We start from the raw sequence: 25,252 nt of genomic DNA on the forward strand, positions 1-25,252 counted from the left end.
AGGGTCCCAGACTTAAATGAATGTTTGGGCTGCCTTCATTTGACAAACATCTGGCACTCACATAACACATATCAAGTACCAATGTTTTGTTCATGATGCACACGAGTAATGCTTTTTGTATGATATGTCTGTAAAAACTACTTAAATATCCTAATATAACCAAGGCCTAGTCCTGGATTCATTTAAACCCTGTCTGGTAAACTGCCCCTTAAAGTAACAACTAATGTACTATATGGTTACAGTAAGAAACTCCTTAGATATTTATACAGTAGATATCTGTACAGGTAGGTTTTATATTACAAGGTTTGCATACACACTGAAATGTACAATATCATACAGTATTCAGGGTTCCCACACCTTCGTTAACTTCATATTCAAGGACCTTTCAAGAACTTTCCAGATTCTATACCCTCAAATTCAAGGACTAAATGTGGGGACACATTTCAATTGAGAGCAAGGTTACATCCTGTTACCTTTTAAGATACATTGTTACAGTACCCTTTTGAGGGAACTCGCGCTGCGCCACTGTGGTGACACTTTGGGGACACCTCCAGGGGTAAGTGCGTCTGAATGTGTATTTTAAATTCAATCAATGGTGAGGCTTAACAACAAAGACAGGGTGACACGGGAGTCAGGAAGTATATCCCTATCTGAAATATTGCCAAAGATGTCGTTACAGGGACGCAGGAAGTATGGCAAAGGAGACGCAGCATCTCGTTCCCTTCTCAGTTCCCTACATGCGTAACCCGAAATGTTTTCGTGTGTCAAATACAACTATGCAAAAAAAGCATTTTGGTATGAATCAACATTCGCATACAGAAGATATAAGCATTTAAAGTGAACAGTTTAGCATGTGTGCTTAAAGACTAGAAACACTTTATAATATTATCCTACTAATAATATGCATAAAATAGATTCAAGCACTTTCAATGACCTGTATCTATATATGTATATTTTCACAAACTTCTTGAATTATTTCCCCCAGATTCACAAACTTTCAAGGATTTCAGGGACCCGTAGGAACCCTGAGTATTAGAATGTGAAACTCTTTACGTACATACAACTTTAGAAACATGTATATGAGTGGATACAAATGTAGAAACACGAAAACATACAATTATCAACATACACAATACTAATGACATTAAGTTGGTGTAACACTTAATATGACAAAACACTCATTTAAAACTGCTGAAGGCGTTGACAGATTTCATTTATGCAGAGCTTAATGTGTTGCTCTTCTTATTTCATGCTTGTTCATATATATATATATATATATATATATATATATATATATATATATATATATATATATATATATATGTATATATGTAAGTATTTCATCTAATGCTGTGGTAAAATATATTGTGACATGCATGTTTGACATATTTGACCCTGGACCACAAAACCAGTCATAATTCACACATGTATATTTGTAGCAATAGCCAGCAATACATTGTATGGGTCAAAATGATTTTTTATGCCAAAAACATTAGTATATTAAGTAAAGATCATGTTCCATGAAAACATTTTGTAATTTCCTTATATGAAAACAGTTTTTTTTAGCATCCATATTTTCAAATAGTTGTATCTCGGCCAAATATTGTCCAATACTAACAAACCATAAATCAATGGAAGCTTATTTATTTATATTCAGAAAATTAACTCTTATGACTGGTTTTCAAGTCCAGGTTCACATATTTCTTTATGAGCTGACAGAAGAATGACACTATGACAAACCCCTTTAACATTCACTGTATGTTAACTCAAAACAGAAATAGATTTACATTAAACTAATAAAAACTTTTACTTGAATTGAATATACTAACATTATCAAGTTTTTTATATTCTTGTTATGTCCAATTATAATATTCATTAAGAAACTAAAAAAATATTCTCAGATTTTTTTTCTTCACAGCATAACCACAACCAACATGTTCAGGGTCCGGTTACCCAAAACGTTCTTATCGCCAAGTAGTTCATAACCTATTCCTTAACCTCTCTCTTAACTCTATGGCACGATTCCCAAAACGTTCGTACGCTAAGTATATCTTCTGTAAGCAGGGGCGTCGCTAGACCCCTTTTACTGGGGCACGTGCCCCAGTGTAAATCTTTTGTGCCCCTGTGTAAATCTCAAGTTTACATTTTAGCAGTTAACTAGTATATTCCTTTACAAAGACAATCGCGGCAAAACGGATCTATATGCAATGTAGTTACCCAATTCACTTTTGAGCAGTCGCACTGACGCGTGCACGCCCCAATTCATGTCCGCGTCCACGCACCCATTCATGTCCGTGCGCGACTGTTTTGCCGTGCGCAGCCGCATACAAAGTACACGCGATTGAGTTGGTTTATGAAAACATGACGAGACTAAAGTAAGTTTCTAAATAATAATGAAAATATTATTTTGGGACATCAGAATTCAGAAATGTTTTGTGCAAAGCAGGAATAGGGAAGCAAAAATGAGAGATGATGAGTTTAAGGGAGTAAAGACAAATAACATCTTACCCTGTCAGGGCTTAAACATTAGAGGAAAAAACTCAGGAAAACCTCTGTCAATAGTCTATAAAATTGCATTGTTCACATACAAAAACTGTGTTATACTGTTCTGTATTTTCAGATGTGAAATTAATATTTAGTTCACTAGCTCTAGGACATTACGTAAACAGTTATCAGTAACAAAGATAGATTTTTTTAGTTGCAGTCATAAAATGAAAATATTCTTAAAAATAAAAAAGACGTTATTAATCCTTGTGTAAAATGCAAAGGGCAATAAAAATATTTTCTCTCCTGTCATTATTTCAAAACATTTTAAGCCTTTAAACATGTTAATAATGTTGTATATATGTTTATATGAAGATGATACTTAAATATTTTTAAATAAATGTTTGTCTTTCCTAGTACTTGTTGCAATGTTGGAATAGTGGGTTAAGCAAAGGAAATTGTGTCTTGCACACTGCAGGCTTTCAAGAAAAAGTGTGAAAACCTGTGCCCCAGTAGAGCTTTATGTCTAGCAACGCCCCTGTCTGTAAGTCACACTTTCGTAAGGTTGGTCTGGACCATTCGTAAGCTCTCTCTTAGCGTTGTTTAAAGCGCAAAACGCTATCGCAGCAGTCTTTAGAAATCAGCGCAGCGCAGTACAAGTCAAATTATGGTATGCTGACAATGATTTTATGTTATGGACATTTTAAGACTTATAATAAAATATGTTTGCAATAGAATATCATGTATTTTATTATACAATTTATTAAATATTTCATATTTGACAGTTTTATGTCTTTTAACATATAGCCTGTCTTTTTCTTTTTTTCTCTACTGTTTGTTTTAAAACTGTTATGTTTCCATACATAATAAATATATACATATAATATGATTCATACTGTAAAAATAATTGACTTACAATCAAGAACCATCAAGATACATTAAATAAATGCACACATATACATCTCAGTAGCCATTAAAACTTTCAATGTGTATAAAGAATAAACGTATAATGTGATAAAAATGCTATAAAAACACTACACTAAAGGACTTCCACACAACACCGGTAACCCCGTAACCATTTAGTCCATGCCAATTTTTTTTTATTCGGCAACACTTAAACCCTTTTGACATTTTGCCTATCGTGGCTAAATAAATAAAAAATCGCCTCTCAAGACAACTCATTATGAAGCTGCTGGATCTTCTCAGACCATATTCTTTATCTAACTCTCTCTGTTTATTGTAGATAGGTTGCTTTTTATTAAAAACATTAATGGCAAGCAATACAGCATTAAACAGAAGTACTACAGATGCTTGCCAATCAGTTCTGATTGTTAAGTACCTTACCATTAGTATAAAAGTGTATTATATATTTTTTTAAGTTGTTAAACCCATGTCAAGAAGCGGCACAAGTGGCACAATGGGATAAGGAGGGTGGATGATTAGCAAGGGATACCCGGTTCATCTAGCCGTATTACTGACAATTTGATCATTTAATTAATAGTCTATATTTTAAGGATAACTTAAACTATGTTAAAAGAAATGTTACTGGAATAATTTGAATAATGTTTCATTTGTATAGAACGTGTTATCTTTCTTATCGCCGTAATGCACCTTCACGTGAAGTGAAAAATCGATCCCTGAGAGATAGATCGCACATAATTCAGCACCTTAACTTGGGACAGCATCACTGTTACGTTGAACTTAGAGGCCGCGTGTTAAGAAGCTTCCTAAGAGACACTTCGGGGAACACACTTTGGAACACAAACAACTTTGGTAAGATATATCTTTTTTAGTCTTCTTAGCGCGCTAAGAGTGAACGTTATCGGGGAACCGGGCCCTGGGCATTGACAACGGAAGCAAAAAATAAAATACAAAAATGTGGGTGCCCTCTCAGAAAAAGGTACAAAAGTTGTCATTTAGACAGTACTTTTATCCTAATATGTACTATTTTGATACAGATGTGGTACCAATGTGCACCTTTTAGGTACAAAAGTGTACTTTTTTTAAAGATACCAGCCCAGTGTCAGCTTTGGTACCTTCTTGTACCTTCTTTTCTGACAGTGTGGGTCTAAAACATTTACTGCAGTAGGTGCCATTTGCTTGTATTCTGGTGCCTTTTAATTAAACAATTGCTTTTGTAGCCTAAAGCTTTCTTTACTTTGTTGTGTCTCGGGAGTGTATTGGGTGAAAGTATAGTGAAATGGAGTTTAATTTATATGGACTCTAATGAGCCAATCGGAATGGATTCGAAGAAGCTGCAATAAGGACTACCGGCACATCCGGGAACTTGACTGTACATTTCGTCACGCCCCTTTTTTGGGGAAACAGACTAGACCTTCCATTGACTTCCATTCAAAATAGCGGAACAAAGCAACGTTCGTACACAGCTGACAGGCGTAAATAACTTATGAAATCACTCAGATTAAACATGTAAGACACCTCTGGCCAATAGGGAGCATTGTTACACAATTTGACGCTGTGAGAATGAAAGGGACATGTTTTTATATTGACCAAATTAAATGTGTTATTGTATCTTTCGCGCTCTATGGCAGGCAGGGTGGACAGATAATTGCTCAACATGTTTAATCTGAGTGATTTCATAAGTTATTTACGCCTGCTGTGTACGAGCGTTGCTTTGTTCCGCTATTTTGAATGGAAGTCACTGGAAGGTCTAGTCTGTTTTCCCCCAAAAGTGGGCGTGAACCTGTTCAGAAATAATCTATGACGTTGCGCCGGTTGTGCGTATGTGGAACTACACCTAAAACGTGGAACAAAGTTGAATTTATTAGGGAATTTCTCTATTGGAATGGATTTGACTGACATCACTTTGACAAGTAAACAGACATACTGTATGCACTAAATTTGAGAAAATGGAGTGGGTCCACACTATAAAAATTGAAAAGTTGAATCAACCTAAAAAATTACTTCAATTGGTAACACCTAAAAAAATTGGTAACACCTACAACTTAAAAATTCACTTTAGTTTTACTTAGGTGAAAGATTTAAATGACATTTTTTAGGTGTTACCAATCAAAATTGAACCAACTATGCACTTTTACAGTGATATCATTGGTCTTAAAAGTGGGTCGGTCTTGCCACACCCACATTTAATTGTTCTGATGCCCATGGTTCTGGGTATGATACAATTTAATCTTGATTGATAAAACTGGACACAAGCTATTCAGTTTACACTTACTCATCTGATGAAACAAACAACAAACACATTCACAGTTATGCATTTTCACTTAAAGTCTATGGACAAAGTTATGATTCAATCAAAGCGGTTGTGTCTAAGCAAAAGCCAGTAACATTGACTGCAACGATACCAGAAAGTAATGTACAGTACCCACAATATACACAAAGCTTCTTCTTCATGAGTTAGGCTATTTTATAACACATTTAAAGAGGAATTAATGTGTTTTAAAAATGAGCTTACCATTCAGCTTTTCAAACATCCACAACGTTTTCCTCGTATGCAGCTCAAGCACCATTGTAAGTTAAAGCACATTTTTGTTTGTTTTCTAAAACTGAGGACATAATCGACAACCTGTCACAGATGATGAGTATAAATCTTATATTGATCCCAGAGCTTTACAATCAAATCATCTATAATACCTTCACCGCATTGGTAAAGTTGAGGGAAATTTTCATTTATACCCAAAGCTTCTGCAACATCAGCTCTTTAGATTTCAGAAGTGACAATGTCCAAAACTGGCAATCCATTACGATGACCAATGACAGCGTGCAGGCGATGAAGATGAATTTTTCGGAGAACAGAAAGCACTTTGTGAGTGGCGTCATCATTAGGACCTAAAATGCCAAACTTTGAAAGCTATTTGTTTGATTTTAACACTCCATTTGCTTTAACAGAGCTGCCAGGCGTCATTTTCTGAAAGACATTAGAAACGACGGACAATCTGAGACACGCACAGCTGTCTTAAGTATCATTTTAATGTGCCACACAAGACAACACAGACTGTGTACATACACACAAACACACACACATTGAGTCACGCACAGCTGGCAATAATAAATAATTATGAATATATGTATGATAAATTTGCTGCTGATAAGAGAAACACTGTTAATAATAGGATTAATGCACTTTAAAACTAAATCTGTTAGCGGAAATGTTCGTTTTTCAGATTTAACAAATTTAAGCAAATTTTAAGTAAATACATAAGTATCAAATATTGGTACAAAGTCATAAAAATATAGAAAAACGTCAACCAAGTCAGTGAAATCCAGTCTAAGGAGCATCAAAGTTTAATCTCGATGTTTGACGTGACCTTACTAAGTCAATATTAAGGATATCAAGGTTATATTTTCACAGAATGAGCTTTACATTATATGTAGGATGATTTTATGTAAAAAAACAGTAAATCACACACATAAAAAAAATACTTTAGCCAGGTTTTTACAGACTGGGTCACATATTGAGATATTATATTTTTGCTTATGCTGCCCAGCCGTTCACAAAAAATATATTTAAAAAATATACTGAAATTTCTTCTTGTTTGGACAGTACAAAAATACATTTTTAAGTCAAGATGCTAGCAAGTTACAAAAAAGCAACAAGAAACGTGACGAGAGCATCAATGACACCCCAATGGCAAGATATTTGATTTGAGAGCTACTGTCGTGTTTTTTACATGCAGGATTTTTAATAGATTATAACTACATTTCTGTCTGTTCCTCACATAAAACATTCATCTGGCTTCATAAAACTACAGTGTACTGGTCTTAAATATTGATTTTATGGACAGCCCCAGTCCACATTCAGTTTCATTGTATAAGTGGCCAGGCAACTCTTTAAACATTCATCTGTGATTAACATTGAAGTAATACAGGTATAAAATGACAGGAGCGTATGAAAATGATGTCCCAGATCTATTACTTGTGAAATTCAGAACACATTTTACTATGTGTAATTTTAAAGCTGCCTTTCTATTGGCATGTCTGTTTGGAAAATAACATTGCAGTTTATTGGCGGAGTCATTTTCTTTATGTGGGTTGAAGTTAAATGAAGTCAAACTGATTACCCGCAAATCGAATTACCTGCAAAGCCGTACCTGACAGCTCAAATAATTATTATAAGCTTATCTATGTGAATCATGCTAAGGTAAGGAGACACAGGGTTTCCCGCAGAAAATGTGTTAGTTAAAGGAACAGTATGTAGGATTGTGGCCAAAACTGGTATTGCAATCACAAAACTTGTGGCTAAAACTGGTACTGCAATCACACAACTGGTAGCCAATATACAAAATGACAACATAAACATCAGTTGAGGGCTGCAACTCCACTTTTTAAATGACAATATCCTGGCCAGACTACTGTTGTGAGTGATATAAGAATTTGAAATGAAAATGATTTCTTAATGTCTAGTTACATATCAGGGCTATTTTATGATAAATTGATATAAAATTCTTACATATTGTTCCTTTAAGGTGGTAGGGTTGGGCGAGTGGGTGGGCAGAGGGCGTGGCAAGCAAAGGGGCGTGGCGTATGCGTCATGATGAAAATTTAAATATTTTTATTTAAAACACTCAAATAAAACTTCATTTTGAAGAAACTATGACATTAACACATACTAGATTATTAATGAATTAAATGTCTTTAACAGATACCTCTAATGGGAATAGCTGCGTGATGAAGTGAAACTAAAGGGTTAATAAACACAAACTAAAGCAGAAAGTCAGGCGAACGATGATAGATGGCTCAAAAATTTTAAAAACTGATTATTTCCCACTATTAATTACATTATCTTAAAGCAACACTATGTAGTTTTTTTACCTTTAAATAATGTCTCTAAAATTATTTCAGTGATAGAACAACTTTTAACGGGACAGATTGTACTGTTGCTGCAACCTGAGCAGCCTCCTAGCTGCTACAAGCACACTCTGAAAGTGGCGGTTGAGGGTAGGAAACACAGCCCCGCCCCTCACCCTGCCTGCAGAAGAGTGTCTGATACCAGGCACTGTTGCGCTTTTCAACCACATGGGGGAGCTGTAAGTAATTTTTTCATGGAAACTACATAGTGTTGCTTTAAAGGAGTGTAACTACTGTAGCATGTAAATAATGCACATAAATAAATTGAGCAAGAGCGCTTAAAAATTATATCTAATCAACAGGCACGTGAAACCTAGCTAGCTGGTTACTCAAACAACAAAATCACCAGCAAACTTACTTTAAATTCGCAAGAACTATAGACGAATACAATAACAGGCTTAAATAACCCCAAAACATAAGTTCACTTATAGTTCTCACGGACACGCGTTTTATCAACTGGCTATCCTCCAGACATGACGGACCACGTCTTCATCTCATTTCGGCCTTGTGGCGCGCGTCCACGCTCACGGTGTGAAGCGCATTCGTGCTATTCTCCGAGATGTTTTATCAACTGGCTAGTTATCCTCCAGACAGTGACGGTTCGGACCACGTCTTTCTCATTTCGACCGTGTGGCGATCGGCCCCGCTCGCGGTGTGAATCGCGTACACACTATTCTCTGAGATGCACTTGACGGCCGTTTGTGCAGCGAATTATTTTTTTTTTTTGACGACCTAGTTAAGGCGGGAGGGTTTCCAAGCATAGGCGGGCCGCCTGAACTGAAATGTCCTGCGGGAAACAGTTTTGAATACTGATTGTTTATGTCCTTGCTCAATAACACATTTTTTATTATTTTTAACAGAATAGTTATGGATTGCAAGCTTTAAATATGTTTATATTTTAATAACATATCCACTTTTTATTTATAAGCAATTATGGATGTGTCATATATTTAGTCAAAAATATTAAAATAATTTCTTAGATACACTCTGAAAATGGCTGGGTTATAAATATTATTCTCCATGGTTGCATAACAACAACCCAACATTGGGTCATTTTTAACCCAGCATGTGTTCTGTCCAATATTTACCCATTATGGATCAAAAATAACCCAGACATTTTTAGAGTGTAATTTATTTATTACCAATATATTGAACCATCTGTTTATATTTACGTTTTCAGTCTATACTCATGTTTTCTGTTTTAGATGAGGAAACATGCATGTGTTATGACGTGGCAAATAAGGACACAAGATTTTTGGGAGACAATACTCTGTAGGAATTCTGTGAATTAAAATGCACAAACCAGAAGCCATAATACGCAACTAATAGAGAGCTCTTCAAAGAACAAATGACATTTCTTTTAATTTCATGTGTACATTTATGAGGAAGAAACAGCATTATGTAGGTGGCGTTTCTGAAAGCTGCACTTAAATTAGAAAGAAAACTATTTTTTATGAAACCTTAAACAAAGACCTCACACTGATATTTGAACCACCGGATATAGACATCTGAGATATCCATACAGTTAAAACAAAAATTTGCATGGAATTGCTAATCTGCAATCTCGTGCTTTTCGACTTTTTTATCAAAGCAATATTCTTAGTTTCACATTCACTTCACACATTAACCCACACACAGCATCTGCAGGGCTGACGTCGAGGAATTCATCTGGCCATGTGAAAACCTCTGAAGAGCGATTACAATATTTTCAGCTTGGGAGAGCAGTATCATTTAAACTTCCATCAGTAATGGCCGCACACATCAGCTCCTAACAGCAAGGCATGCTTGTTTGAGTTCACACTATTAGAATGGTATTAAAGCACTTTCCTTTCTAGTCAGCACTATGGTGCTATAATTTCAGGTCATTTTAGAAACACTTGGCTCTGTATGTTTCAGACGCTAAGCTAAGGAAAGAAGAAAGCACACATCTTGTTCTTTGGTTTCTCAACACAGGTGGGGCTCTTAAACGCTTTGTGGGCAGTTGGTTTATAAATGTGCAGATATGTGGGTCATACTTTGTGTTGTCGATCAGTAGAAATGGTTTTGATTACTAATTGCAGCTTGTAGAGTCAGCAAGTGTTTGCTTTTGGCTTGGAATAAATCAGCAGTGCAATCTTTGTCTAATAGAAAACAAATAAACTAATCCTCTTCGAGATGCAATTTCCATTAAGGCTTTATGTAATGACAGCTCCAAAATTTGGTACTTAACAAAAATCAAACTCTATATCAAACAATTAAATTCATTAAAGCTGCAATCCATAACTTGTTTTGGTTAAAAATAAACAAAAATCAGTCATTGAGCATGGATATAAACATTCAGGGCCCTATCATACACCTGGTGCAATGCATGCAAAGTGCGACGCAAGTGTTTTTTCTAGTTTCAGCTCGGCGCATTTGTCATTTTCACGGTCAGCCCACGTTGTTTAAATAGCAAATACATTTGCACCCCCTTTTGCGCCTATGGGCGTTCTGGTCTGAAAACAAGATGTGTTCAGGCGCATTGTTGGCGCGTTGCTATTTGGAGGCAACTAAAATAGACTACGCCATTGACCAACTAAAACCTGATCCAAAGTCTAAAGTCAATGGCGCAATATTGTTTTTGTTATTTAAAAAGAGCGCGTTAGTAATATGCGCCTATAAACAGGACGACAACGCGCGATTATGAGACGTTAGAAGGCGTAAAGAGCTGCTCTACCTGTAGCCTGGTAAGTAATTGAATGTTTTCTTTTAACAAATGCAAAAAAATCTATTTTTACATTTTTTTTAAAATGCTACCCCACGGATTTATTGTATATGATGACTTTGTACCTGTGAATATGTGCTGAAATGTTTTGGCTCTCCACACGTTTGTAAATTCTTTATCTCCTGTTTGTTACAAATGAAGAATTTTTAGAGTACAAACCTTTTCTTGCATATTTGTAAATTATTATTTCAGATTACACATCATCATCAGGCTATCCATACATTTACAGCAATTAAAAGCCTGATAATTTTACTTCCATTACTGTTAGAAAACGACTTTTATATGTTTTAATACAAAATATAACAATTTCAATACAAAAGGACACCATGAATTCTGCCATCTGAATAGGGAATCGGCATGGTGCCAACGCAACTGGCTCTTAATGTGGATGGGAGATGAGACTCTCATTGGTTTATTGCACGTTACGCTCAAAACACACCCAGTACTTATTACGAGAAGAGGAACAACCCTTTTAGACTGTGCGCTAGGCGCACAAACCATTTTTCCAGTCATTAAATTAGCAAAAGCTTTTAATAATGATTTATTTGTTGATATTCATTTATATGTTGGGAAATGTCATAACATATTTATTTACTTTGTTTCAAACAGAGATCTGCAGCTTTAATATACCATTAACTATAAATAACCAAAAATATTCAGAATTATTACCACAAAATAAGCTGAATGGAAGAATTGACAACTTTGGTTTGCAAATGCATATCATGTGTTGAAGGTTTCATGCTCTCAGCATTCAATAATTCACCACACAAAACGTGCTGTGGTCGGCACAAACCATGTTTATCACTGCAAGTGAAGACCCTCTCAGAACAGGGCGATGGGTCCAGACGACGGCCTTGCATCATTCATAACTTGTCAGTTTTCAATCACGACCACATTGAAAGTTTAACTACTTATTCAAGGGCAAAATGCATTCATAAATAGGACAAAAAGATTCATATAAAATATAAATGACAAACTTATAATCTGGTTTTTAGAAAGATTTGAACAGCTCTTTATTTCTGCGAAACGTCTAGAGTTTTTGGATAATCATTAACATTCAAAACGTGCTTTTATACCGCAACACTTCAATAGACTTTGAGTCAGTAGCAGCGTGACCTTTTTGCGCATTATTTACTGCAGTCTGCGGACGGCCTGCGCATGCATTTATTTTCTGGTGTGTAAGCACATAGCCATGAGTAATGGCTGTTAAGTGTGGCTCTCTGGTGGACCATCAGCGTGAAGTACCGGTTTATTCTCAACACAGGTGTCCACCCAAAGCCATTATGTATCAGGCCTTTGTCCAAAAGCTGGAGACTTTAACCAAGGTTGTCACAATGAGGATAACACATCAATGTTGCCCTAGTCCCTTTTTAATGGGGGGGGGGACTAATTATGAAATTTTTAACACATTGAGAAGTATCACCTCATGAGAGTTCAGAAATTTCTCATGCATGGAAGTCGCCAAACATGTTTTAGAAAAAAATACCCAATGCTTTATTATTATTTCAGCAATCTGATATGCAAAATACTGTAAAACAACCTGTAAATCACCAAAACAAGCAGAAATCTTACGGTGAAGATTTACAATAACAAACACAAACTTCCAGTATATGCATTTCTGAACATAACCTAATAAACTGGAATTATCTACAGTTTCCACCAATGAATTTCCATGACCTTTTCAGTCCTTCGTGAGATATTTGTAAGTACCGGGCGAACCCTGGGAGAAAAGCATTCATATCTGGTGTTCTGCTCTTCAGTGTGTCCTAATCCATCAATAATGATACAGATTTACAGAAGCCAAAGTCCAATGTTGTGAAAACGAGATATTTTACCACCACACATCATTTGCAGCAACTATGCGTTCAGTATTCATGAGAGACAGTATGCAGGATGGAGCGCACATGTGAACAGTATCACACATTTGCAGACATTCAGAAACCCCATCCACCTGTTTCACAGACATTTCGTAATCTGTGTCACTGGAATAAAGAGGATGTTTTAGTAATTACGTATGACATTGACATCATTTATCGTTACAATATGCTACTTTGCAGTTCAGTTATCAAACAGCCTGAATTTTTGCATACATATGCAGTGGTGGAAAGAAAGCCATTGCATATATTAAGTACAAAGCGTATATAAAGTTATAACTTACAGTATGCTGTCTGAAATAATTGTACATTAGTACACCGCCTTTCTGATTTGTGGTGTTTCCATTAAAAACATCAATGGAAGTAAATTGATATTCATTATGGCTAAGTTTCATTTGTTATTGTTTACTGTACAGTTTGCTTGTTGCTAAAGACGAACAATGAAGTCTGCCAGAGAACAGCACTCATTAAGCCACTTAATGAAACAACAGGCTGGTGCAACAAAATTAGATTTCTCATCATTCTGTGTAGCAGCATGAGAGAGATAATATTAATAGAAAAGTATCAATTACACACCTGATGTGCATGCTTTATTCTGTTGCACTTGTGCCAAAAAGCTTTCTGTTTTTAACAAAAAGTAAAAAAGAGAAAAATACACTCGCTGAATTTTGTACTCAAAAGCACTTGAACTCTAACAACTCGCGTAATCACAACTTTTGAGATAGCAGGATGTTCCCCAGAGGCAGCCTTTTTCAGCTAGTAAAGCTATTGTTTTGATAAAGTATTAATAGCTAACTAACTAGCTAACTACCTTTAGTGTTTTTGAAATGTCACATCTCTTGATGTCACATCTCTAAATGATATTTATTTATCAAAAATAGGGCTAGGGTTACCCTTACCCTTACTCTAACCATCACAGTGCTAAAACTATTTAGGTTCTGAGCCATCACAACGCTGAAACCATCAGAGTTCTGAACCATCACAGTGCTGAAAACCATTTAAGTCCTGAACCATCACAGTGCTGTAACCATCAGAGTCCTGAACCATCGCAGTGCTGAAACCATCACAGTGCTGAAACCATCAGAGTCCTGAACCATCCCAGTGCTGAAAACCATTAAAGTCCTGAATTATCACAGTGCTGTAACCATCAGAGTCCTGAACCATCACAGTGCTGAAACCACAACAGTACTGAAACCATCAGAGTCCTGAACCATCACAGTGCTGAAACCATCACAGCGCTGAAACCATCACAGCGCTGAAACCATCGCAGTCCTGATCCATCACCGTCCTGAACCATCACAACACTGAAACCATCAGAGTTCTGAACCATCACAGTGCTGAAAACCATTTAAGTCCTGAACCATCACAGTGCTGAAACCATCAGAGTCCTGAACCATCATAGTGCTGAAACCACCACAGCGCTGAAACCATCACAGTCCTGATCCATCACCGTGCTGAACTATCACAGTCCTGAACTATCACAGTGCTGAAACCATCACAGTCTTGAACCATCACAGTGATGAAACCATCACAGTCTTGAACCATCACAGTGATGAAACCATCACAGTCTTGAACCATCACAGTGATGAAACCATCACAGTCCTGAACCATCACAGTGCTGAAACCATCACAGTCCTGAACCATCAGAACACTGAAACCATTACAGTCTTGAACTATCACAGTGCTGAAACCATCACAGTCTTGAACCATCACAGTGATGAAACCATCACAGTGATGAAACCATTACAGTCTTGAACTATCACAGTGCTGAAACCATCACAGTCTTGAACCATCACAGTGATGAAACCATCACAGTGATGAAACCATCACAGTCTTGAACTATCACAGTGCTGAAACCATCACAGTCTTGAACCATCACAGTGATGAAACCATCACAGTGATGAAACCATCACAGTGATGAAACCATCACAGTCTTGAACCATCACAGTGCTGAAACCATCACAGTCTTGAACCATCACAGTGATGAAACCATCACAGTCCTCAACCATCAAAGTCCTGAAACCATCACAGTCCTGAACCATCACAGTGCTGAAACCATCAAAGTCCTGAAACCCACACAACCCTGTAACCATTACAATCATGAAACCACCACAGAGCTGAAACCATAATATATTTACAAAATATTACGACTTTATTCAGCATTGTCTTCTCTTCCGCGTCTGTTGGGAAGCACATGCGCAAGACTAAAGTCACTTGACTGCAGTGACGCGGATGATGTGTTATTCTCAGACATGTTTGCAAAGTTCTTTTTCCAAACTTACAACATGTGCCTCCCTCAGACTGTAAATGAAGCCGGGGCGCACAAAAAAAAAACAGCTGGGGCGCACCAGATAACACATCAGCTGCGTCGAGAAGAGAACACAATGCTGAATAAAGTCATAATTTTTTATTTATTTTTGGACCAAAATGTATTTTGGATGCTTCAACACATTCTAACTGACCCACTGATGTCTCATTGACTACTTTAATGATGTTTTTATTACCTTTCTGGACATGGATAGTATACCATACGTAGATTTTCAATGAAGGGTCAACAAGCTCTCAGGCTAAATATAAAACATCTTAAACTGTGTTTCCAAAGATGAACGGAGGTCTTACATTAATGACAATATTTAAATTTTTGGGTAACTATCCTTTTAACTCGCTAGAGTGTGAAACTAAGAAAAATTACTTTTTAGTTCAGTTTTTAGTTGTCTCTATCTTTTTTCTTTTTGAAAATCAACACAACAAAGGTCTTGAATGTTCCAGAAATATCAATAGTTCATTTCATTTTTTATTTTATTTAGATTATTTACATATTTTTATCCACAACCCTAACTATTTATTCCCCAAACAATTGGCACATTTTGGTTATAACTGACATCGGAGAAAGTTTCCCATCACCTGTTAGACAGCAGGATAGCCTGTCAGGTGACAATTCAATTCATACGAACACGAAGAACAAATGACTTGCCTTGCAGTAAACAGATTGCAAAGTATTGTCATGACCTTGTGCACGTACCCTTATATTGCTGGAAGGAGAGTGGAAGAAAAACTACCCTGCTAAAGATTTTTTTTCTTTTTGAGTTATCAGTCCAATTTTATTCCACAGTCAGATTCAATTCATATGTTTACCCCTTAGCAAATCGCAGCTGCATTTTCGGGTCACGAAAAAATGCAGAAGTACCTGTGGGCAGACAAAAATGTCAGTCTAAGCGGCACAGACGGGTGGATAAGGGTTAGCAGGCTTGATTTCCTAGGGGGTGAAATCTTTCACTTCTTAAATATCACAAGGTACGATTCAGACCATCGGGAATCACATTCCAAACATAGAATTACACAGAGATGTCTCCAAATTGTGCTATTTTAGTAAAGTGTAATATAAGTGAAAATGGAGACCTGTGTCTCTTTTGACACTGTGTGTAGTTGATTGCTATATCAGAAGTGTGACCTCTGTAAAGTTATCACATTTTATAGGCACCTCTGACACTGCTGAAACTCATTGCAACCTTCACAGATTGGCATTTCATGCTGTAAAGCTTTCACTGTTTCATTTTCAAGTTTACAACAAGTCTCAGATGGGTTTGCATGCTTAGTCTCTTTAGGCTGTTTGCTTTATTGCCACCAGTATTTATTTAGAGACCGGCATGGCCTGAGGGAAAGAAGGTCGCCTACTGAAACTTTTTTTGCGGATATGAATACTGAGGGTTTAGTTGGCGAAACATGCAACGTGTGACAACTAGTCATGACCAGTGTGGTTTTTGGCATACCTTTTAGTTTTAGTCTTTTGGACGAAAATGTTTTTTAGCTTTAGTCACAATTTAGTCACTTATAAACTTGATAGTTTTAGTCATGTTTTAGTCCACAAAAACACAAAAAGGTTTTAGTCAAGTTTTAGTCGATGAAAATGCAAAAAGGTTTTAGTCAAGTTTAAGTTAATTTTAGTAAAAAGGTAGTCTTTAACAAATTAATTTAGGTTAAAAAGTGTGGTGTTTTAATACTATTAAGGTTGTCCCTGAGGGCTTGTCGTTGTTTTAGTCGTTGTGCCTTCTGTGCATGTCATAACAAAAAAGTTTGAAATTCAATGTACATGATATGTTATCAGCGTGACTTGTTACCTTTTAAAACATATTAGCGTGATGAGCCTTCAGGTGCCGCTTGAGGTTGGTGGTATTCTCCTCACCTAGTTTCCGGCCACATTTACCGTCGTCTCCCAATGTGCGTTCCGTTTTTCTTTCTGATGGATTATACTGAAAGTATGTCCATAAATCATCTCATCGTTTCCGTTTATTGGCATCAGTCTTTCGAACTCGCCACAGCCGCAGGTGTGTTGTTGTTGTGTGAAATCTGGTGCGCGTGCGTGGCATGGTGGCCGCCGGGTGGTGGGCTTAGCCAAAACACGGATAGGAAGCGGCAGCATTGCTGATACTTTTTAGCTAAAAACAAACAGATTTCACACAAAATAGGCGAAAATGACATCCATTGTGAACGTCAGACTTATAATCATTTTCGTTCCGTCTCGTCAACGAAAACTCGAAAGCGTCTCATCATGTTTTCGTCACTTTGGAGCTATTTTTGGCTAGTCATCATCGCGTTATCGTCATAAAAAAGGAAACGAAATAATTTTGTTATCGTCATTGTTGATGAAAACAACACTGGTCATGACCCAATGTTGTCTTTTGGATTACTTTAACGATGGATGCATGTACTTCTTGGATCTTCCCTATACATATTAGAAGATAACATGGTTGCATTTCGATATTCAATTAGTTGTTTGCATTCAACTGAAGAAAAAAGTTAGAAACATCTGAGATGGCATGAGGGTGGGTGGCCTATATTATGTGAGAATTTTTATATTTGGATAAACTGTTCCTTCAAGCAATCCCAGTATGCATTGCGCCAAGCCCAATAAAGGCATTTATCCAAGACAGCAGAGTAGTATTACTATAATTTTTGTTTAAACAACATTTCTGGTTTACTTTTGTTTAAAGTAAATTCATTGATAAGAAGAAAATCTGTGATATTTTATGTGGATGTGCAATCTGTTCTGTCCTCAGATGTTGTGTGGGTTTGAGTGATCAGGCTTCAAAATCACTTTGTACAGTACCCAATAATGACACAGATTTACTGTTTTAAATAAAAACGCCATTATATAATCCTGATGATAATTTCTTTAATAAACTTCATTTATTTGTGTTTTTTAAAGAGTTAAGACAACTTTAGAACTATTTTATAATTAAATCAATTAAAATGTCAATGTTTTTGCTTTTTTATAACAAATAAATGAATTATGCTACATTTACCAAGTCTTACTACCAGCAAATGTTTCAGTGCTTTTTTTGGAAGGCACCTTTTATCATCCTGCGATTATTTTTTCCTTCCTTTCTGCTCATCATAAAATTCCTTTCATCAGTATCAGAGAACGGATGCCATCCGTACAAACTGGCCCTTCAAAGGCGACATGTGCATGCTTAGGAATATTCAAGCTCTTGTCCAAGCTTGTTTGCTGTGGCTTGCTACGGTGCAAACATCTGTTCAATAATTGCACACCCAGGGCTCCTTTATCCGTGGAGGACGCGCAACAGCACACATTCACGGTTGCATTTAAAACACCAATTACGCTGATGTTTACTTAACCAAGTCATTACCATGCTAACAATTCAAGACAATACGTCTTAGACATTATGAGAGCGGAGGATAATGCGAATGTCTGCTCAGTCAACAACTAACAAGCTCAGAATAACAAAAATCGCTGGAATTGTTTCAATAAAACCCATTGTCGCTATTGCCGTGAGAGAGACATACAGTCACCTGCATAAATATTGGAACAGAAGCATGTTTTGTGTTATTTTTGTTTACCAAAATGTATTCCAGTTAGAGTCATATAATAAATATATTGGCTTAAAATGCACACTCACTGCTTCATATAGAGGGTATTCACATCCAGATTGTCTGAAGAGTTTAGGAAAAACAAACGTTTAAAATGCCCCCCCCCCCCAAACCAAAAGTAATGGAACAGATGTCTTAAAATGGACAGATATGGGTTATTTGGTAAATCATTTGAAGCCTGTTTAAGGTCTGGAGTTGATATTAAATGTGGCATTTGCATTTGGAACTGTGGCTGTGATCCCAAATCATGCGGTTAAGGGACATCTGCATGCAAGTGATACAGACCATATTTAGGTTTTAAAAACACAACAAATCCATCAGCGAAATAGCAGGAAGCTTAAAGGAATATTCAATTTTCTTAAAAGAAAAATCCAGATAATTTACTCACCACAATGTCATCCAAAATGTTGATGTCTTTCTTTGTTCAGTCGAGAAGAAATTATGTTTTTTGAGGAAAACATTGCAGGATTTTTCTCATTTTAATGGACTTTAATAGACACCAACAATTAACACTTAACTCAACACTTAACAGTTTATTTCAAAGGAGTTTCAAAGGACTATAAACAATCCCAAATGAGGCATAAGGGTCTTATCTAGCGAAACGATTGTCATTTTTGACAAGAAAAATAAAAAATATGCTCTTTTAAACAACAACTTTTCTTCTAGGTCGGTCCAGCGCGACCTAACGTAAATGCGTAGTGACGTAGGGAGGTCACGTGTTACATATATGAAACGCACATTTGCGGACCATTTTAAACAATAAACTGACACAAAGACATTAATTAGTATCAGTTGAAATACAACAACGTAGGAACGGTCCTCTTTCAACACACTTGTAAACACTGGGGCGGAGTTTCGCGTTCGTCCTCTGTGACCTCTTGACGTGATGACGTATTGCGGCGGGTCACGCTAGCGCATAACGACCGGATCTAAACGAGAAGTTGTGCTATAAAAGTGGATATTTGTTATTTTTATTGTCAAAAATGACAATCGTTTCGCTAGATAAGACACTTATGCCTCGTTTGGGATTGTTTATAGTCCTTTGAAACTTCGTTGAAAAAAACTGTTACGTGTTGAGTTAAGTATTAATTGTTGGTGTCTATTAAAGTCCATTAAAATGAGAAAAATCCTGCAATGTTTTCCTCAAAAAACATAATTTCTTCTCGACTGAACAAAGAAAGACATCAACATTTTGGATGACATGGTGGTGAGTAAATTATCTGGATTTTTCTTTTAAGAAAATGGAATATTCCTTTAAAGCCCCCCTAACCTAAAAAATGTGCCTTTATGCAGAAACATCCTGTTATTAACCATCTATTCTTATTTGTGTAATCTATACCTGTATAAAACAGTTTTAAAAGCAGAGTGCATGATCTCTTCGCGCCCGATGCTGCGCGCACCGGTGGTAGATGTAAGGTTTCGGCGCAGCATCAGGCGCAAATGGGTTAAAGCCAATGTTGACATTTGAAATCACCTAAACATACACATCCCTACCCCAATAGAATCTGGACCTTCTTTTGATAGACCCGCCCCACATATACGCAACCCAGGCAACGATGTCAGTTAGTACACACGCCCCTTACTGCTGATTGGCTACAAGTTTGTTTTGGTATCCGGGCCGACTCCCTTTTCAAAAGCGTTTTTCAAAAATTGTGCACCCCGCCTGTTCCATTATTTTTGGCCTTTTTAAAAGAGGGAGTTACTTTTTAAACGGCCGTAATTCATAATCCATTCATATAAATTGCATGTGAATACCCTCTAATTGAGAGTGTGCACTATAAGCCTATATCCACTGTCTGTAACTGCAAATTCTTTTGGTAAATAGCTAAAACAACACAAAACGTGCTTCCGTTCCAATATTTCAGTGACTGTGTACGTGGAAAGAGAGGGAAAGAGCGAAGGCTGTTTTCATGATTCCGTTTTTTATCTTGATATAATCGCATCGCCGCTTTCCTACCTGCCAGGCCACTGATAACTGACAGCAAGAGAAGTGGTTTCCATGGTGACCCCATACTTGTTCTGAAGGGTCCCTTCTGTGAGATTGTTAGCAGATCTGTTTCTTCATTAAAGCAATGCCTGCGAAAACAAGACGACAACAGAGAGAATGGGTGATTGTAAATTAGGTAAGTGACTGATATAGGAATATAAAAGCACTTTATTCAATCATTGCAAGTTCACAAAAACAATTCATATTATACAAACGGTGGGCAGAATATTAAAGACTTTTCAAACAAGGTAGTAAAAATATTCACACAGAAAGCTTTATTATAACCATATTGATGCAAAAAAGTTGATAAAAAATAGAATAGAGTGCAGCTCAGCTTTTACCATGTTTTTAAAAGCTGCATTTTGTTTTTTGTGTTTGAAATTAACTAAATGTTTACGTATTTCTTTTCCAAACCATGTTGTTATTTTATCCTCAAACACTACAGGAATAATTGTTTGTATTATTCACTACAGGCAATTTATAATAATTGACGAGTTCAGATGCAAAACCCTCTAAGTGTCAAATATGTTTTCCTGTAAATGAGCATTATTTGTCAGGCTCTTATGTGTAGGTTCAGTAATTTCACTTTAATAGCAATATAAAGGTTATTCGTCTATAATTGAAATGCATTATTTTCACATTTATTTGATATCTAACAAATTTGGCTGTCTTTTGCTGCAAAACCCTCTAAGTGCATGCAAGCATTTTTAGCAGAAACATCCTTTTAAAAAAAACACTTCCTTGCACAAGACAGTAAATGATAAGTCAGGATGTGGATAATGAAAAAACTGAATCACACATTTGGGGGTGTCTGATCCATGTCAATGTCACATTCGCGTTGCATTCAGGTCCAAGTCCAAGTTTGTGTGATCCATGGCCGTTTTGACAGATCCACGCTGTCATTTATCCAATTCATCTTATGCGCATTTAGAGGACTTTGCTAAAAAATTGTTGTGACGTTTAGCGGATTCTTCCAACAAAACTGTATTTATGAATGGCCTGAGGCCGGGATTAAGCAAATTTGAAGCGAGGGTATTTCATAAACATACTTGCCGAGAGCATATGGTTAATATCTTACCAAGAAGGGTAGCTCTGGCTACTCTAGCTTGTATTGTATGGTTGTAATGTAAAGCAAAAGCAGTCAAAATTAGAAAGAAAAATGACTACGTACAATTGCTTAACAGCAAACCTACAAAAAACTGTTGTAAAAGTGAAGAAACTGCAAACAGAACAGAGTCTACATGCATAAGGATTATAAAACCAATTCAAGCAGAATCAAATTGGCTTGGCTTTTCACAGGTGTTAAGAACAGCACTGTATGTTCATTATATAACATACCTATTTTAAAGGGTCATTTCATTTAGAATTTTTGTAGGGCTTTGCTAATTTTAATTTTAAGCATGGATTGTGTAAATTACAGTATAAACCTAATGAGTCGCCAAATGATCAACGTGTTCAAATGTCTAAATAGTCAGCCCCTCCATTTAAACTGATTATCTTTTGAGCCTGGATAGCATTTTATGTGAAATATCAAATTTGCCTGCTCAAATGGTATATATGTATGTATGTATGTATGTATGTATTTATGTTTGTTTGAATGTATACAGTATATAGTGTGTCATATTGCAATGTCAGTTTCCACCAAATATTGTGCAGCCCACACAAACACAAACTTCTTAAAAAAAGTTTAATTTATTAATTGCTAGAGGGTCAGAAGTAACATAGTGTAGCTTTCAAATCTCAAAATTCATGATCATGTTGATCAGCACACATTGAACCGCAATGGCTTTTACAAACACCTTAAACTGCTTTCTTTGTACACCTAAAATAATAAAAATACTAACACTGAAGAGTTCACTTCAACTTACTAATGCAAACACCCCAACTCACTACCAACATACACTTAAAGAAAGTACTGTGGTATTACCAGAAAAATACAATGGAGAATTTGGACATTATAACATTATATACTTTTTTATTTTGTGGCATAATTTGAGCTGAACCTATTCTTGTCTGGTCCTGTGAGATCCCCTCTTAAAATGTCATTTTAAAATAATAGCATTTAATTGAACTAGCATCATTAAAAATGAATGATTTAATTAACTTGCATTATAACACCAAGGAAAGTTCATTTTTTTATGTACATCAATAATTAAAGAAATCTTACTGACCTCATTGTGCAAAAATATTCTGAAGTCTTCTGAAGTTAAAATTTACATTTGTGAGAGAAAACAATCAATATCTACACTGTAAAAAATAAATTGTTGGCTCAATGAATTATTTTTTAGTAACTAGTTCCACAGAAATTTTACGTTCACTCAATTTCTGTCTCCAGAGTGTTACCTGGATTGATGTTTTTTAGTTGGCCCAAATTTGACTCAAATATAAAAAAGTATGTTGGCTCAATTAGCTTTATAGTTCATTCAACTAAAATGTTTTAATCAGTTGAATCTTTAAAAACTTACAGCAAAGACTCTGTCAATTAAAATTTAAGTATTCACTCAATGTTTTATGTGTTACTTCAATTAATATTTATTATTTGGGATTTTTTTTAATAACATTTTAAAATTATTTATCAAATAATTTATGCTGGTGTTGTAAACAAAATAATTAACTTCAGTCACATAAAAACAAAAGCTTTTTATTCACTTATTCACTTATCATACAGCCTGAACATACAGAATTAAGTCTTTAAATAGAGGGCATAAAACAGTCCAAAAAGCCTCCAAAGTCAGTCAGAACATCTCCAGGGCCATTTAGGAGACTTTCCTCAGCCAGTCCAAGCGGAGACTGTCTCGCTATGTATCCCTCTGAGGAATATAAACACACAAACATACATAAATACATGTTTAATATAATAAAGCTTGACGGTGAAAGACTTTATTCCCTAAATAACGTTAATGTTAGGCCAAATTTCCCTCAGATATCACACATAATTAAACACTATTGGGCGGTTTTCTCGGACAGGGCTTTTCACTGACTAAAATAACTTACTGACATCTCTTAACATATGAGTGCTATTGTTTTGTCTCAAAATGCACGCCAGTATTGTATTATATAAGGTTTGTTTGTAAAAATGTCCCAATTATAATAAAGACCGAGTTCTAAACCCTGTCCGGTAAACCAACCCTATATCCAGGCTTTTTATCTTAACTAAAATAGCTCCACTTTACTTCGGTCACATAACATAACACACTTCTAATATATCTTTACAAAAATATCATTACAAAAACGTCGAGTATTTGCGTCTTTGCCAATTAATATATTCTAAAATTAACATTTAATTACAAACACTTACCTGACGTGAACTTGAGGAAACGGGTGACTTGTGTCCTTCCTTGTGTGAAACAGTAAGTGATTCCAGCTGTTGCGTGCGGATTGATCTCAGATGAAATGACCTGTGATCCAGATCCTTCCGAGTTATAACATTTTAAATTCAAAATACACAGACGCACGCGCATACATACATACATACACACGCACGCACACGGGTATATTTAGAAGTTTTAAGATTGTTATGATATTGGGACTATTTCTCCACTCGCACCTTCAGCTCTGAAGTTCAAATTCGCAGGCAGTAAGTTACGCAGTCCGATTATAACAATTGTGAAAGATATGAAATATCATTCAACAGCAATATCATTTAAGTGCAATCCTAAAATATGATTTAAAACATACCGGTAAACCTTTTATTATTAAGTATAAGAAATTAAAATGAATTAAATCGCATGTTTAAACGCCACAGAGATATCAGAGCCAGCAGTCGATTTCTGATGGGCTTGCCGAGGCGAGGCTGCGCTGGGCGGGGTGTGAGCGCTTAAGTGTCTGTGATTTTCTGGAGCTCTTCTCCGTCCGAAAGTGTCCGAGCACATTTTTAAATAGACGCTATCTATATTAACCGACCGCATATTTAAACTTAAAGCACATACATTCACGCCTGAACAACTCTTAAAATTACATTTTGTTACCAAATAACAGTAATATTATGAGCATTTTGTTGTCAGGAAACATAGCTGTCATAAGTCCACATATTGACCAGATTTGTCTTAATTAGTTCAGTCAACATAGCCATTCTGAATGTTGACTGAATTTGAAAATAACCATTCACTCAATGTTTTAAACACAGATTTATCTAGACTTAAAATAATATGTCTACTCAACTAAGCCCAAACAAGAAAATTGGTTTAACTTATATATTTTTGCCCTTCCAACATTTCATTAATTGGATTTTTTACAGTGTAGAGCTTATGTAGTAATCAATATGTCAATGTTTCTTCATAAAAATATAAAATAATTAGTTTGACTCCAGCTGAAGAAATGAAAGCATATACCAAACATTTGGAATGGCATGAGGACAGGGCTCCAGACTAACATTTTTCACTAGGAGCACAGAGGCCCCCAACTGAACATTTTAGGGGCGCAACCAGAAAATTTAGGGGCACACAC

General features: G+C 36.1%; 1 protein-coding gene across 2 annotated transcripts in view; it reads right to left on the bottom strand.

The window, feature by feature from the left end:
- The window catches only part of cntn5 (contactin 5), a 330,742-nt gene that overhangs the window by 204,416 nt on the left and 101,074 nt on the right, over positions 1-25,252 (bottom strand). For both annotated transcript variants that reach the window (XM_055173819.2, XM_055173818.2), the window contains exon 2: positions 20,777-20,895. In XM_055173819.2, coding sequence (XP_055029794.2) covers positions 20,777-20,831 — 55 coding nt within the window. In that variant the 5' untranslated portion in view covers positions 20,832-20,895. The remainder of the gene's footprint in view (positions 1-20,776; positions 20,896-25,252) is intronic.

This window comes from Misgurnus anguillicaudatus, chromosome 15 (genome assembly GCF_027580225.2).
Source record: "Misgurnus anguillicaudatus chromosome 15, ASM2758022v2, whole genome shotgun sequence".
Taxonomy (NCBI): domain Eukaryota; kingdom Metazoa; phylum Chordata; class Actinopteri; order Cypriniformes; family Cobitidae; genus Misgurnus; species Misgurnus anguillicaudatus.